The sequence below is a fragment of the Aspergillus brasiliensis genome (assembly GCF_001889945.1).
Source record: "Aspergillus brasiliensis CBS 101740 unplaced genomic scaffold ASPBRscaffold_15, whole genome shotgun sequence".
NCBI lineage: Eukaryota > Fungi > Ascomycota > Eurotiomycetes > Eurotiales > Aspergillaceae > Aspergillus > Aspergillus brasiliensis.
In genome coordinates, this window is record NW_027137456.1 from 357,900 (window position 1) to 373,712 (window position 15,813).

A 15,813-nucleotide genomic window follows, 5' to 3' on the forward strand; every position below is an offset into this window, starting at 1 on the left:
GGGTGCTACTACGTTAATACCAAACCTGTACACATAGACATATTGCCTAGTTCTCGCTCATACAGTTGCGGACTACTCATTTGCAAGTGAGATGCCGGTGATTTCAACTCTTATCGCTGTCTTACGTTTGGCTCACGGAGACAATAAAGAGCAGACTACAGGTGGAGTTAGTCACTCCGGAGTTCCTCGCCACAATATCCGCTCTGCAAAGGACCTCTCATCCCCGCTTAGAATCTTACGCAAATAATACCTATGGATATTTACTCTACACTGATCAAACCGACGAAGGAATGCAGGGAGCCTTACGGGTACAAAAGAGGATGCGTCCCGACTCCCTGAATTCCCCATACATGGTGCGAAGAACTGCAGAAGATGCTCAGGACATGAGGTCATGATGATCTACTCAACTGCAGATACTCGAAGCGTGGAATCTTCAAATCACTAGTACATCGTTTGTAACCCGGAGAAGGCCCGCTCCTTCCCGGTTACTTCTTACAGTGGCAGGAACGAAGTCGGTATGGCTGTAGCGGCCCCATGGATATGCTCCGTCCCCCGAACGAGCGATCTCTCTTTAACCAATGTGTCATCTGATAGATCTTGTTATCTCATATCATACTCTCCCATTCCGCTACAAGTTTACCAGTGTCAACAGGATAAGGTCATTCAACTCTTTCCTACGCTGATCCAGAACTCTGAGAACTATCAAAATGCCTCCGCAGCTAGCACCTTGGCTAACCCTCTTTTGTATCGTGTGCTTGCAAGTTGAGGTACATTCTTAAAAACGCCATATTAGACGAGAACCGAACCCAGCTGATGAAAGAACAGAACTGGATAATCATGAATCGTATTCTTGAGCTGGAGAAGAAGATTGCGGACCCACCCCTGCATTAAATTGCACGTACAATAGGAGGTATGTTCTCAGCCCTGTCGTTGCAGCACAGGATGCAGCGCGCTAATATGTGTGTAAGCTAGGATCTCGGATGATGAACACAGGGCTTTGAGGACCGGAAACTCGGCGGGTGGCTGATGGCTATTGGATAAACTGGGCTCACGATCGCACCATGGATTAAAATAGACGGGTTTCCTGCTTTAAGCACAACTCCACATTCAGTCGTTTTTTGCTGTGTTTTAATTCGTTTCTTATCCATGTCTCTACGAGAAGAGAGTGTCAAGTGCAGTCCTTACTTGAAGGTTATGCTTACGAAGCGCTACTTTAATGTATCCCGTCCCGCCTATTATTTGCTTTTCGGCACTTCGAAGCAGATCTTTGTAAAGTCTTCTTTGAATCAATTGCTGAAATGAATCTCTTGATGTACTCTCCTTTCCTCGGCTGTGTTCCTAAGTTGGTATTATTGCCGCAAATCTCGCTCCCCGAGGGGCTGACCCGTGTGGTCCTTCCTAGACCATTATGCGTCTCCTACCCAACCAACATCTATTTCACTTGAACCCCAGGTGCCACTGCACATGTTCCCTCTCCTACACTTTTCCTCGGTTATGTCTCGGCCCGTGTTTGAGTACAGTATGGTAGTTGGTGCTGTCGTCACCAGCGTTATCGCCATAGCTCGGCTGGCGATCGATGATATGGACGACGACGACAAGAGAACGATACAATCGCTACGGTCGCTACCCCTGCTTTCGACCCTGCCCTTAATTCGTTCAGTGTCGTCGTTTAGACTCAACGTTTGGGGAACTCATGGACCTTGGCGAATGCATAATACTCGGGGAGTCGCAGAAAAGGAATGATTGAGAGTGGTATCTGACTGTGTTAAGATTGATAGTCCTGTTCGTACTTGCTTTCTGCGAGCCTATTGAAAACCTTGAGCAGCAAACCTAGTACCTGTTGCATGTCTCTAATCTGCCCCTGCCAAGATATTGGTACGAGAGCGCAACAAAAAGGAGCGGCAACACGCCGACGAATCTGATCTACATAAGTTGAAGAAACGGCGTACAAAGACTTTCGCCGTTGCACATCCAGCATCACCATGTTTTGCTTCTCACACCTTGCGAGATATAATATCAGAAGTTGCCCAAGATATTGAAATAGGACACACATATATCATTTAGTTCCCCCTCGCGCGTCACTCTGGCATGGTAGTGGTTGGTCTGCCACGGGTAGGTCACCTCATTCATCATGTTCATCATTGTGTCGACATGTTTACCCGTACAGATTCTCTCCCCTGACCTCTTCCTCTTCTTTCACCTGCATCAACTGCCCACCAACCCGGTCATCATTTTCAATCTTTATCTTTCATGAGCACGACATTCTTCAAACATATCAACAGACCCTGTGTTTTCGGTCGCACCATGTCCCTATTCCCCTGTACCGGCAATATGATGTACCAATTCTCACCACCTGTTAAAGTACTCGGAATCATCAGTCAACGTGCGAAAGCCGTACTTCGTGCTCTCTCAGAATCCATCTTTCGCCAACGTCGATTGAAAGCCCCACTGCAGAAGATGCCCCCAGAATTGGTTGTAATGGTCCTGGAATGTCTCTCCACCATCGACCAGATCTGCTTCGGGTTGAGTTGCAAAAACATCTTCGCTTGTCTGGAGGAATACCTTAAAGCGCAAGAAACAAAGCTTCATCAGCTTTACCCCCCTGAAGAACGGGTAATGCTTTGCCCCAACGCCAAGGGAAGGCCGAGAATCCAGCTACTCATTCGGCTTCAAAACGAGCGTTGGAAATATTGCCATGATTGTTGGACCCTTCACCCACACACTCTCTGGCAAACCCTGCATGATATCTGGAGACCGCGAAAGTCATGCTGTTTTGATTGTTACATACTTCAAGGAACATTCAACTGTATACCGGATGCTGGCAAGGTCGACATTTGTCCATGCATCAGTATCACGTTTCGCGATAAGCTCCATTTGATACGATTGTGCAGGGATGCTCAGAAATACTTACTACGTCCCGGAACAAAGTGTTGGGACGATGATGTGTTACTACATCCTAGCAGCCGAAAGCTATACGGGAAGCTAAGACATGACTGCAAGTTTACAGGCCATCCTTCCATTGGGGTTCAGATTAAGACTGAATTCTGGCTTAATGAGGATGGTACGAGGTTGTGGGTAATAAACCAGTATGTGTTTGAAAATAGTCCTTCGACAAGTTTGAGCACTATCCCGACATGCTCCTACAAGGATACTGGAAATTGGGTCAGGCGTGTCTTCCGCGATGGTGGCTCGCGCTTTACTGGTTGGGACAAGAATCGGTCTACGTGCTACATGAAGTACCATGGCTGGGAACGGTTGAGGTACGGGGAAGAAACCTATACTTCCAGAATCACAACGCTGAGGGATCTGGGGAATATCAATTGGCCAAACGGAGCCTGGGAGAGGCATTGTGATCGCTGATTTGGCACTTACTCCTATGGTGTTCTGCATCTGGCGTGTACGAGCATTGTGGGATTCTCCTTACGAGTCTGAATTGTTGTTATTAGATTACATCCACTGGCTGTTCGACAACAATGGCGCCGATTGATTGGATTCCTACTTTCAAAGACAACACATCTACAGTAGAACTGACAAGATAGTAGGGTGTAATTGGTCGTCTCCTGAATATCTGTTCGATAAATACTACAGGAGTCACTGCAGAGGCCAGCTAAGTGATTCCACCAACCTAGTCCCGAGTTCCCGCGCAGAAGCCCAGATTGTATTGATCCCCAGATCTGCATTCTATATGCTGGAAGCCAGTCCTCGGCAGGGCTTGGATCAGTGTTCTGCAATGCTTCGGATCGAAGCAACTCGATCTTCTATAGTTAGTCTAATATTTCCTAGCAGATATTCCCTCACCAGAAAAGTACACCATGCTTAACAGTCGTAAGAAGTAACTCCTCAATAGCTTCATCAGATACGTAAGGAAAGGTAGGAGCGTCTATCACGCTTTCTGAAGATAAAAGAACGAATAGCTTGCATCTCTCCTGAACATCAAAACAACAATAATAATAGAGCAATACGAAGGTTTAAGCTACGGCAAGACCGAGCCCAGATCCGTCGATCCGCGGACCGCGATCCGGAAGTTACAGTGGAATGGAGTGGCAAATTAGCGCAACTGACACTGTCAATTCCGTTCCTATTTGCGCTAGTTATCCGGTAAGTTACCGCAAACAGATCGCCTTGTTTGAAGTAGAAACACCGTGTATATACTCGACATGAAGTGCACTGCGGAACGAATATGGATCTAACTCTATCTACAAATATCATGGATACTACTACTACGATGATGGCTGGTGCATTTCCTGAACCTCCTTCTGAGGACGTTGGTAAGTCTTGATCCACGCCGTATTTAACTACTAAATCCGTATTCCGATCCGGTGCGCTAAGCGGTCCGACAGACTGGGCTTCTCTTGGAAGCCAGAACCTTGAGTGTATGTGATCTCTCGCTACTGTATTTTGAAACATCCAAGCCTCTGCCTTCATAGCAATGCAGTCGCTCATGTATTTGTTCTGACATAGTTCCCACCTCCCATATCGAATGCACATACTCCCCCATAACAGGTTCATGGGGCCCACTAACTGTGGTGGATAACCCAAATCTACATATCAATGGCTTCGCGGTAGGGCTTAACTATGGAGGACCATATTATGAATCTCTTACCGGTGAGTCGCTTTCTCTAAGCCTACCTTGCTCTTCTACAAGCTACTGACTTTCGCATCTGAGGAAGCCCGACGCACGCGAGATAACCGCATCCTTCTCTTCCGGCCGCTCGATCACGCCCGTCGCTTAGCAGATGCCGCAGCGGCGGTAGGGATGACGCCTGTCCCCGAGCATCTCTTCCTAACATGTGTCAAAGAGGCAGTCGCCATCAACACATCCTATGTCCCCCCACACCAGACAGATGCTCTGCTCTACCTCCGACCGCTGCTCTTTGGACCCAGTCTTCCCCGAGTACGAGATTCCCCGGCGCACTATACGTTCTGTGTGTTTGTCCGACCGGGAATGGTGTATCCGCGGACAGCGGCGCAGAATGCTATAGTTGTGAGCGATATGGAAGTTGGTAATGTTTCCAGAGGAGCAGAGAGCCAGAAATGCTGTGGCGACGACGTATGGGGAGAAGGGTGTGAAAGAGGGATGGAGATTACAGCTCAGTACGATGGGCGACAGGCGCAACGGGATGGATATACTATGAAGCTTCGGCTCGATAACACGCGACACGGCAATTTCATCAGCGGGTTTACGACGTCCGCATTTCTTGGGGTACAGGAGGAGCACGGAAGGTACACGTTGATGGTGTCGAAACATCCCAGTCCAAGCATTCTTAGCGATACCTGCGTGGCAATTGCTATACGGCTTGGGTGGAAAGTGAAGGTTGGACCGGTATGTCTCTGAATTAGCACATGCACATCCTCACGATCTTTGTTCCGTTCTATCCACTCTGCTATACGTGGGCTAATTGTGACGGATGGCTTATGGTGCTGCTGCAGATTCCGGTCGAAGAGATGGATACGCTGTCGGAAGTTATTGCCACGAGCACCTGGCACTGGCTGCTACCCATTCGGCTAATCTTCTGGCCATCCGAACGCAAGACGGTGGTGTATCAGGCTGGGTCTCAGCAGGCAGGTCCTGCGTGCCGGACACTGCGCAAGGCGATCGGCAAGATCATGGGTGGAGAGGTCTCGGATACATGGCAGTGGTGTGTGCTAGTCACACAGCAGGATCGACATCCTGGTTGAGTGACGGCATAAGTTGGACACGGGCAGATCTAGGCACATTAGCATCTTCCTGCCCACTTGGATTCGAGCTGCGATTCCGTTCCTCTTGCCTAGCTAGCCCTTAGGCGGGAATTCTGCCACGGCGGCCTTCATTCCGGTGGTTGAGATCGCCATGTCTGGGCCAATATCTTGCGATCTCGGTTGTGCTAGGCCCATATCCCACTCATCGGCCTTTGGTCGCTGGTACGCTCAAGCAAATAGATTTATCCTCCTGTGCTTCGATCCTCTAGATTGAATGCCATCTAAGCGCTTACGGCCTATTGAGTAATAGAAATGACCGTGCGTCGCGACTCAAGGGGCCACGATCGCGCAGCCAGCTTGTCCTACCTCAGTTTGCAAGTATCCTAGGATTCCTTCCCCTGGCATAGGACCGTCTCCCAGTCGTGAATAATACTCGTATAAGTGATTACTCACGCGGGTAGGGCAGCCGGTCGGTTTTCCGAGGTTTGGGCTATATCGGCGTCGCTGTTCGAAAGAATGCGCAGGCTAATTGGGAAACATCGAGCCAGCGACTGTTGACTAGAGTAAAGCACCAGTCAATCCGTGCAGTTCTTCCGTCTCTGAGATATACTGGCCTGAAGAAATCCACTAGGCTCTGGATCCTGCTGTATATGCCAGAGGATCAAGATGGAGATAACCACGTATGACCGGGTTGAAATATCGACCAACTCGCAGGCGATTGCCGAGGAAAAGCACCAGCCATCAGGAGAGGAACCAAGAGGAGATCTGCTCGACCGGGGTTGGAAGAGGCCAACTATTTTGAAGGGGTTTTTTTTTTTTGGCGCGGTGCTAAGCCAAGTTGTTGCGGCTGGAGTGGGTCGGTTGGCCAGGGTTGAGACTCACGCCCAGGCCCGACTTCAATAGGTGGCTGGCGACGGTCTCTGCATTGCGAATTAAGTGGCGCATATTAGTGGATGGCAGGAATGAAACTAGAGCCGAGCATGACATGATTACCTTGATTACACTTACTTTCTGGAGTAGGTATATGAGCGGCGTTAATAGCGTCCATGCAGTAGGGTGTGCCCGGTAGTCAAACATGCATGGGAAATGTAACGTTGGTCCGGGGTGATCTACCTAGTGCTTCAATCGGCGCAGCACTTCAACCGATTCTCGTTCAAGGCTTCCCCCCTCATCCCCAGGGAAACATATCCGGGTAATTGGCTTGGGGAAGTCCAGGGGAACCTGCCCATCGCACGTTTACGTGGTGCTCTCTGACCACGAAACCCCGATGACAGACTGTATACCATGTCGGCGGTAGAACAAAGTTTGACTAAAAAAGGCCATCTTGAACGGGGCATCAGACGGACACTATATGGCTTAGATTGGAAGACCAAACCCACCCACTGGCGACGCGCGTAATACAGCAGATTAGTACCAATCAAACAATCGAAGTACCTGCAAGTCTGGTCGAGCTCGCCAATAGCGCTGGACGGTCACAATTGCCTGCCGAAGCGATCCGTGTCTGTCCCTTTCTCGCAATTAGTGGAAGATGATTAGCTTGGCCTCTAGCACTCGCCTCATTGGATGGAAAATAATTCGACGATCCGCTGCTAACAGAGTTGATCGGAGATCTCCTAGCGATACGCTGCTGCAATGACTGTCCACGCAGGCTTAACACGAGAGGCAGGCTGGCCTGGCCCCAACCAGACCTCTCCTTCCTCTTTTTTCTGTTTTTGTCCATCAACCATCGCATATGTCGCGCATTTCTGTGACTTCGCCCTTGAGATTCCTTGACATCTTCTCGTTCTTTGCTTTTGCGCTCCCACATCAAACCCCGGACAGCCCAGCTCCGGGAATTGCAAAGCTTTGGCGATGGCACAATGATCGGTGCACAGGAACATATGACGCTGGAGGTGGACGCAGTGGGTCAAAGTCGGCTGAGAAGAACTATGCCAAATTAATCGTGAGCAACCAAATCCCGAGAGGGGAAGTGTCAACACTCCGCCAGCTGCATAATGTCGCATCTCCTCGTGGCAAAGAGAGAAGACAGGTCCCCAAAGGTGACAGTGTCCGCCTTTTATAGATCGGCCGCGCATCTGTCGATTGCGTCTTCGACGAGCTACTTTGCGTGATCTCGCAGCTTACAGATAACCTCCTGTGCCCAGACTCCGGCCACGACAAATCATGAATGGCATTCGCAAGGGTATTACACGACGAAGAGGCGCCTGCGAACCGTGCAAGGCGCGAAAGACTCGATGTCAGTTACTAGCACTGCCCCGCCTCTTGCTCTGCTCCTTTTCTCATCTTCACAATATGGTGGATCTCTGAATGTTGCAAGATGGCGTTACCCCACTCGATTGATATCTCCAAGCTGACCAGAACGGAACACTTTAGGTGATGGCGGGAATCCTTGCATGCACTGTCGGGTACGTGCCCATCATGGCTCCCCAGTCAGATCGTACGCATGACTTCATAGTAACAGCGCACTTCACAGAGAAAGGGTAGTCCCTGCACCTATCCGAAAGGGCCAGCATCAGCAAGTTCTATTTCCACCTCTTGGCGACTCAGCCCTGCCCCGAGTCTGTTCGAAGGTGATACCAATTTGTCGTCTCGGCAGTCAATCAGCCCCCAGGAATGGTTGGAGACAGTTGCTCCGGGATCTTTAGACCTACACTGTTGGGAACTTCCTGATATCTCATGGAATCCTTGTCCGGACTGGTCGGCTGATGGCTCGATGCCGCGAGGTGAACCCGAATCCGAGGCGAGCTCGGATACACTTCCTCCTCCTTACGGTGACCCATCAACGACCGAATCCGACCATGAGCAAAGGGGCGACAGGGTATTTTCTATTCGAATGGTAAGGTCGCTTTACGGTGTGGACCTAATACCGAGACAGAGCTAATTTTTGGCAGCTGCAAAAGGAGTTTCAAAGTACTGTGGCCCCCCAACTTATGATCAGAACTAGCATACTCATTAGCTGAGATAGCTCGTCAAGTAACGCCGGGCTTCAACATTCCTTCCCTCTATTCCTCACATCTTCTGCTCGACAGTGATCAAAAACGGGTCGAAACAGTCAAACGTGCTGTGGAGCTTCTTGACTGCGACATTGTGGGCGACGAGAAGACAAATTATATATTGTCTGACTATCACAAATCATCGCTGCGCCCGATGCTAGACGATGAACCCCGAATTAGTAGCTACATCCAAGGTACGGACAAGCTACCTTGCAACGATCCTGCAGTTATGCGAGAGAACAGAGCAGATACTGATGACTTGCAGCATGTTTCGATTCACCTTGGTAGGTGGGCTTGTTCCTTACGGGGACCTCCTCTGGATCTGGCTGATACGGAGTAGTGCTGGCGTCAAAATGTTCCTGAGTATGGCAAGTGCCCAAGAGTGCGTGGACGCCGCGCTGAAGTCTGACTGCTCAGATCGGGCCACAATGGTAGTGGCCTATGCCGTTCTAGCGTTGGGCTGCTACCTCCTAAGCATACATTCGGGTATCCGAGGCGCCGTGGAAGGCATATCACAGGCCACTGCATACTTTCAACGGGCGTGGTCTGAACTAAAGGATCTTGCAATGGATTCTGCGACGGTCCGGGCACTTCAGGTAAGTCTTTTTTCCGGTCGAAATTTTATTGATAACTAACGTTCCCCTCCAGGGAATATTGATCATGGTAAATCGTTTCTTCAATGAGATTAAGGGCAGTTTAATTGATATGTCTGCAGATAATCTTTGCCGACAAGTCCGGTCACAGCTGCAAATCCCGCCTCATTAGTATCGGTGTCCAGCGCATGCAGGATCTGGGGCTTCACAGCTCTCGTCGCCTCCGACAAATTTGCGCTGCAAGTGGGGACGAGAGAATGCTTAGAAATGCCTTTTGGACTCTGTATTCCATTGAAAAAGCCGACGCGATCTACACAGGCCGATCTTCGGTGGGTTTCTTCCATTTCACCAACTGATGGAAGAAAAGATACAAATCTAACATCAACGTCTACCAGATCATGTGCGACAAGGTCACGGACCATGCCCCGAGCGATGTGCTCCAGCACCCAGACGAAGCGCGACTGACGCTTCAATGCTTGTACGGGCGTCTCTGCGATCGTGTAATAGATTCGCTCTATAGCCAGACAGCCCTTCGGACGACGCGTGCTGATATGCGCCGTCAAATCGAAGATACATACTGCCTGCTTCAATCATGGCTGGGGATCTTCCAGACATATAACTACTCACCCAACTCTCCTGCAGGCCGCTCCTCAGGCTTTGGGGGTGAGGTAGAGACCGAGATACACTTCAGCTCTTACTTTCTAACCTTCTTGATTCACGGAAAATGGCTCCACCTCGCTCAGCAAGGACTGAGCCCCGAGGAGACCGAGGCCTATGAACGCAGTGAAACTCGATGTCTCGCTGCTGCTCGATCGGTTCTGGAACATTGCAGCCAGCAGACCCACGCTGAGATGCTGGGTAACATGTAAGCCACGAAACAATCCCCTCGAGAAGCAGGTGTACTAACCACGACCTGTAGGAGGTTTCGTTCGCTTCCAAAAATCGCGGCATGCATTCTCGTTCTTATGGGCCAGTCGCACGACCGACTTGACGAGGACAGGATGTATCTGCGCATGGCGTGTGGATTCTATAGTCGTCTGGCCATCTGCATGCCGGTCCAGTTGCATTTATTGATGGATTTGGTAGATCAGATGGATACATCTACGTAGCGATGGCCCCGACACGGGCAGACATCATCACTACCTTAAGACAAGGCAAAGTAAATAAGATATTTACTAATCCACAAGCAAGCAACACTTCGATGTCGTAAGAATAAAATTAATAACAAAATTAAATGCAAGCAGTAGCCTGTCGATCATGACCCATTCTTATCTTATCACCCCAAAGGTAAACCCGCAAGGTCCTTCATTCGTTTACACGACGACACTACAAATGACGGTTATTTCTACACAATCCGTCTTAACTGCCAATTCACATTCTTGATAATTCAACTTCTACCAAAGAATGTCTCTATCCAGCGCTTCTGGATATGATTATGACTGCAAATATGTCACCACAATTCGGAAGGTGTAAGACCTACCACCAAACAACGTCTCAGGTCCCCATCCACTGATAATCTACAACTAGAGCCGACTTCCGCGTCCTGCCTCTCCTCACCATCGGCTTCGCAACCTACCAAATCGATCGCACAAACATTGCCAGTGCCCTCACCGGCGGGTTTGCATCAGACATTGCCATCAGCCAAAACATTATCAACCTAGGAAATCAGCTGATGTTTCTGGGCGTGATTGTCCTGGAAATACCGTCTAATATGGTTTTACAGAAGGTACTAACCTTACACTATATCCTTCACAGACATAGTGTCACGATGCTAAATAAGCCTGGTTATATATACAGGTCGGACCCCGCCGCTGGATCAGCGCCCAAGTGTGCATCTTCGGCGTGATTGCCGCATTGCAGATCTTCATTCGCAATAAGACTGGCTTCCTCATTACACGAAGTATCCTGGGTCTCGCAGAGGCCGGATACATCCCGGCAGCTATGTATACGCTGTCGACGTGGTATACGAAGGAGGAATTGACGAAGCGCATTGCGGTTTTCTTCTTCGGGATGTTTGGCGGTGCGGCGGTTGCGCCGTTACTTGGGGCTGCGTTGCTGAAGTTGGATGGGAAGGGGGGGTTGCATGGGTGGCAGTGGATATTCCTGTGTGAGTTATACCTTTTAAGTAGTCTTGTGGAGCGTTACTGATGTGTATAGTGGAAGGGGTATGGTCGGTGCTTATGTCCGGGGCTTTGTTCATGCTACTACCGGAGAGAGAGGGCATTGCTCGTGCAAGCTCTGATGAAGAGACATCCTGCAAATCTCAATCATGGAACGGGACCACTTCCAAGGCTATTCCAGTCAAGGTAGTCTGGAAAACACTCACGAAATACACCAAATGGCCTCATTTCCTCGCCACAGCTTGTGTCTTTGCCACGTGGAGTCCCCTCACGACATATACTCCGAGTATTATCATGTCGCTGGGGTTCACTCGTATCCAGGCGAATGCGCTCGCTGCGATAGGGAGCTTACTCACTCTGCCTGTCATTGTGCTCTTTGCGTGTCTGAGTGATTGGACGCGCAAGCGAGGGGTGGCTGTTATGCTTGCTATTGCCGTGTATCTTGCGGCGCTGGTTCTGCTGAGGGTTTTTCAGGCCCGTGTCAATAGGTGGGGCCGGTTTGGGCTCTGGACGACGGTTAATGGCCTGGCGGTTGGGTATCATCCTGTTCATAATGCGTGGATTCAGGTGAATTGTGAGAGTCCGGAGGAGAGGAGCGTTAGTGTAGCGTGAGTTTTTCTCCTATCTTTTGTACCGAGTAATTTTGCTGACTAGGTGGGTAGGATGTGTATGTTACTGTGGTCTGATTGAATGTTGGGCATGTGAGTGCTGATTGTGTTTTATAGTTGTCATGTCTGCTACGGCTGGTCTCATGGCTGGGACGCAGATCTTTCGACATGATGATGGATTGGATGGGTAAGTGGTCATTAAGTATCATTGGATTATATATACTGACGGGATATATAGCTATCCGACAGGGATACTGATCATGATTATCCTTGCTTTATCCGGTTTAATCTTGGTTGCTATTCAGAGCGTGATCTACCGGGTCCTAAATCGTTCAAGAAAGACTTCTGATATCCAGGAGACCTGATGCATTAACCATGAAAAACCATATGCACAGCCTAACTCCCTCCACGTTCGATACCCTCTTCATCCTCCCCATTCTTCACCGTCTTAACCGACTTCCACTCCGGCACAAAGGTAGCCAACACCGCCACCCCCGCCAATGCAACCGAAATATAAAATGTCCTCACCACAGCTCCATTATACGCTTCCAACGCCTCTCCCAAATACTCTGCAGGCACCAAGTTCCTCACCTCCGTTGCTCCCGCAGCGGCCACGTTGCTAGCATCCACACCCGGGATACTCCTAGCGGTCAACCTCTCCACCAGCTCATGCTGAAACAAATTCTGCGCCACGATCAAGAAGACAGCACCCCCGAGTGTCTGGTAGAATATCATCAGCGCCGTACCGACCGGCACATCCTTTGGGGGCAGTGAAGCCTGCATAGCGAGGACGGTTTGCTGCGCGCCCATGCCAATCCCAGCGCCCATGATCACTTGGTATCCAGCCCATTTCACAGTCCCCGTGTCTGGAGTGAAGGTTGTCATTAGGGCGGTGCTGATGAGCACCAGGATGCAGCCGAGGATCATAGTGGGGGTGTAGTATCCCATGGCCGAGACTAGCGCACCGCTGAGAATGGAGAGCACGATGAGCGATACCAACATGGGGAGGTTCATGATGCCCGAGCGTACGGCGGAGGCGCCTTTGATTACTTGGAACCAGATTGGGAGCTTTTCAGAACAAAATCTGTTAGCGTGGGGAAACACTCCTGTTGACGAGGGAAGAAGATAAGGACGTACATAGTAAACAAGAATATAAAAGGCAGCACCAAGCATGGCACTATACAAGCCGCAGCTCCAGACATTACGGTTCCCCGCTACTCGTGGTGGAATCATTGCCAGTTCTTTCTTTTTGGCCTGCACAATGCAAAAGGCCATCAAGGTGACGCCGAAGATCACAAACAGCGCGATAATACGCCCGTTGCTCCAGGGCCAATTCGCTCCACCCCACTCGATGGCAAGCAGCAGGCATATGATACTTGCGCTGAAGAGTATTGTGCCTTCGAGGTCGAGCTGGACCAGGCGTTGTTTTAGTGGACTACCCTTTGCAGGGTCAGGAACGAAGGTCGGCGCCGGTGCATGGAATAAGAAAAGGATGGCCACGGCGCCGACTCCGCCCAGGGGAAGATTGATGTAGAAGCACCATCGCCAGGACACTTTGTCTGTGAAGGCTCCGCCCATTCTGTTATACATTTAAAGTCAGCAATGGAATGCAAGCTGGTGATGAAAACAATACAAATCAAAATGAAAAAGTGGAAAGGGGCAGATCTGACAATGGTCCAGCCACCGCTGCGGCACCCTTCAGCCCACCCAGAATACCCAAAGCTGTCGCCTGATGCTGCAGGGACATACTCGCAGCGATGAGCAATATGGTTCCTGACAAAAGTCCTGCGGCCCCTATGCCTGTGATAGCCCGTCCGAAGATCAATCCGACCGAGGTGGGCGTTGCCGCCGATACCACGGAGCCGATCTCAAAGATTGCCAGATTCATCATATACACCCATTTGATGGAATACATGGTGCAGAGCCGACCGTGTAGAATCTGCGTAGCACACATGGTAAGTAGATAGACTGAGCTGTACCAGCCGATATCGTCGAGGGAGTGAAAGTCGTCGGTGATGACGGGGAGGGCAGGCGCAAGGATGGTGTTGTCCTGTCATAGGGCCACACATTAGCTCCAAGGATTTGACGTCCGCGAAGATGTATGGATCTAGAATAATACCAGGGCAACTGCAAACATCACCAGATACAACGCCAACAGAATCACAATCTGGCGCCATTGTGTCGGCGCGCTCGCATCGTTGGGTGTTTCGTGCGCGATTTTCTCGGGGTCAATAGCCCGGTCCTCAATGCCGGAGGAGTCTGCTGCAGAGACGGACATAATTTGGAAGCGAAAGCTGGGCCGAATATGCCCAGTAGCCAATCTTCAGAGTCAAATACGATGGGCTGATCCGGGGTCTGGTCTGTGGAGTGGATAGGACAGATTTCCGGCCGGACTCGGATCTGCACGTCGTTCCGCAGATGGAAATCAGTTGATGCACTATTGACATCCGGACCGATATGGCTTCGCCCCCATTACAGTAGTTGGGATAGTGTCACAGCTGAAGCACAACTTATTTAGCTTATGTCCATTTGTTCCCGTAATACGCGCCACTACGTACATAAGCCAATGCAGCAGGTACCCTATGCCCTATACCCTGCATTACTGCAATGATGCATTATATACAACACCAAGCGACTCTACTATGCCTAGGAATGCTCAACCGTCAACTGCACCGCAACCGCCGAAGCCACAAACGTGGCATTGCTAGCAGCATTGGGAACGTCCTTTGCCACAGAGGCATGATCCCCTGCCACAAACACCCCCGGCACCGTCGTCTCCATCGTCACATCTTTCTGCTTGTAGATCCCACTTGCTTCCAGCTCCAGTCCCAGTTGGCTACTCCAGTCATTTGTGACGGCTGTATCCGGCATATGCGTCAGGAAGCCCATATCTACGTAGCTAGTATCCTCCCCTTCATCCGACTGTTCCAACCAGACCCGCAGGATGTCTCGCGAACCCTCCGCATCCGATGCAACGCGCTCAAAGGAGCGAATCGGACGCGATTCAATTGTGAATCCCTTTGCTTCCGCACCGGCTTCTCGTAGCGCGACCGCAGTGTCCTCATTGCCATGCGTGAATAGCGTTACTTTCTCAGCAAAGCGACGAACCATCTGCCCGAGGATCAACCCCACAGAAGGATTCGCCTGTAGTTGCGAGCTCTCCGCTACAAGCAGACCTGCATTTAGGGCACCACGCTCCTCATACCCATGACAGAACAGGCAGTGGAAGATGAGCTGGCCCCAGTTCTCGCTGTATCCGTCGATGGGAGGCATGATGTCGCGTATTCCCGTGGCGAGAACCAGCTTTGAGCCCTGATATGCCGTCCCTTCTTCATCGATGACCTCGAAGCGGGTCCCTGTACCTGCGTGGGGTACCTTGTGTGCTTGGACGATCTTCTTGTTGACGATCGTATTGGTGCTGTATCGATGCAGGAGGGTATCGTGGATGGCGGCGCGGAAACGTGCAGGTTCCACATGCTAACGGTGACGCGTCGTAATTAACATCTTGCAGATTAGGTAGTTTAATATAGAAAGTGACTTACATCAAATCCGAGGACATTGTGCATGTAGGATGTCTGCCGATTGCGATATTCCTGGCTGTCGAACAGAAGTACCGAGTGTAGTTTGCGGGATAGCGCCAACGCCGTGGCGAGGCCGGCGGGTCCGCCGCCGATGATGAGCACGTCGGCTGTGATGGTCATGCTTATTGCTGGTTTGTAGTTCTTTTTTCTTCTGTATTGCTGTGTAATAAATTAAACTAAGCTAGTTCAACAGCTTGAAGGGTAGGAATAAAAAGAAGGGGACTGCGGAGTCCGTTAAG

General features: G+C 50.3%; 7 protein-coding genes across 7 annotated transcripts; 4 read left to right on the forward strand and 3 right to left on the reverse strand.

Moving 5' to 3' along the window:
• Positions 1-2,334: 2,334 nt before the first annotated feature.
• ASPBRDRAFT_135403 (uncharacterized protein) lies at positions 2,335-3,360 on the forward strand (the record flags this gene model as incomplete). Its single annotated transcript, XM_067618698.1, has 1 exon — positions 2,335-3,360. One exon carries the CDS (start codon positions 2,335-2,337, stop codon positions 3,358-3,360), a length of 1,026 nt encoding a protein of 341 aa, XP_067474894.1.
• An 865-nt stretch (positions 3,361-4,225) lies between these two features.
• On the forward strand, positions 4,226-5,679 carry ASPBRDRAFT_135385 (uncharacterized protein; the record flags this gene model as incomplete). The annotated part of the gene is made up of 5 exons (XM_067618697.1): positions 4,226-4,268; positions 4,341-4,373; positions 4,462-4,605; positions 4,671-5,323; positions 5,431-5,679. 5 exons carry the CDS (start codon positions 4,226-4,228, stop codon positions 5,677-5,679), a joined length of 1,122 nt encoding a protein of 373 aa, XP_067474895.1.
• A 542-nt stretch (positions 5,680-6,221) lies between these two features.
• Positions 6,222-6,631, forward strand: ASPBRDRAFT_47690 (uncharacterized protein). Its single transcript, XM_067625913.1, has one exon. It carries the CDS (start codon positions 6,346-6,348, stop codon positions 6,580-6,582), a length of 237 nt encoding a protein of 78 aa, XP_067474896.1. The 5' UTR covers positions 6,222-6,345; the 3' UTR covers positions 6,583-6,631.
• Positions 6,632-7,127: 496 nt separating this feature from the next.
• ASPBRDRAFT_334162 (uncharacterized protein) lies at positions 7,128-7,934 on the reverse strand. The gene is made up of 2 exons (XM_067623119.1): positions 7,235-7,934; positions 7,128-7,180 (listed from the first exon to the last, which is right to left on the reverse strand). Exon 1 carries the CDS (start codon positions 7,752-7,754, stop codon positions 7,293-7,295), a length of 462 nt encoding a protein of 153 aa, XP_067474897.1. The 5' UTR covers positions 7,755-7,934; the 3' UTR covers positions 7,128-7,180; positions 7,235-7,292.
• A 458-nt stretch (positions 7,935-8,392) lies between these two features.
• On the forward strand, positions 8,393-12,358 carry ASPBRDRAFT_134974 (MFS transporter/fungal specific transcription factor domain-containing protein; the record flags this gene model as incomplete). The annotated part of the gene is made up of 15 exons (XM_067618665.1): positions 8,393-8,515; positions 8,571-8,589; positions 8,645-8,866; positions 8,938-8,956; positions 9,013-9,268; positions 9,321-9,335; positions 9,388-9,594; positions 9,661-10,130; positions 10,185-10,268; positions 10,793-10,991; positions 11,063-11,372; positions 11,423-11,993; positions 12,048-12,052; positions 12,111-12,180; positions 12,232-12,358. 15 exons carry the CDS (start codon positions 8,393-8,395, stop codon positions 12,356-12,358), a joined length of 2,697 nt encoding a protein of 898 aa, XP_067474898.1.
• A 31-nt stretch (positions 12,359-12,389) lies between these two features.
• Positions 12,390-14,271, reverse strand: ASPBRDRAFT_199881 (MDR family MFS transporter; the record flags this gene model as incomplete). The annotated part of the gene is made up of 4 exons (XM_067621372.1): positions 12,390-13,061; positions 13,131-13,572; positions 13,664-14,043; positions 14,113-14,271. The coding sequence occupies 4 exons, from the start codon at positions 14,269-14,271 to the stop codon at positions 12,390-12,392; spliced, it is 1,653 nt and encodes a 550-aa protein (XP_067474899.1).
• Positions 14,272-14,406: 135 nt separating this feature from the next.
• On the reverse strand, positions 14,407-15,694 carry ASPBRDRAFT_161173 (NAD(P)/FAD-dependent oxidoreductase; the record flags this gene model as incomplete). The annotated part of the gene is made up of 2 exons (XM_067619487.1): positions 14,407-15,470; positions 15,536-15,694. 2 exons carry the CDS (start codon positions 15,692-15,694, stop codon positions 14,640-14,642), a joined length of 990 nt encoding a protein of 329 aa, XP_067474900.1. The 3' UTR covers positions 14,407-14,639.
• Between the last annotated feature and the right edge of the window lie 119 nt (positions 15,695-15,813).

Coding starts and splice junctions, on each gene's coding strand:
- ASPBRDRAFT_47690 (XM_067625913.1), top strand. CDS start 6,346: ATGGAGATAACCACGTATGACCGGGTTGAAATATCGACCAACTCGCAG.
- ASPBRDRAFT_334162 (XM_067623119.1), bottom strand. CDS start 7,754: ATGCGCGGCCGATCTATAAAAGGCGGACACTGTCACCTTTGGGGACCT.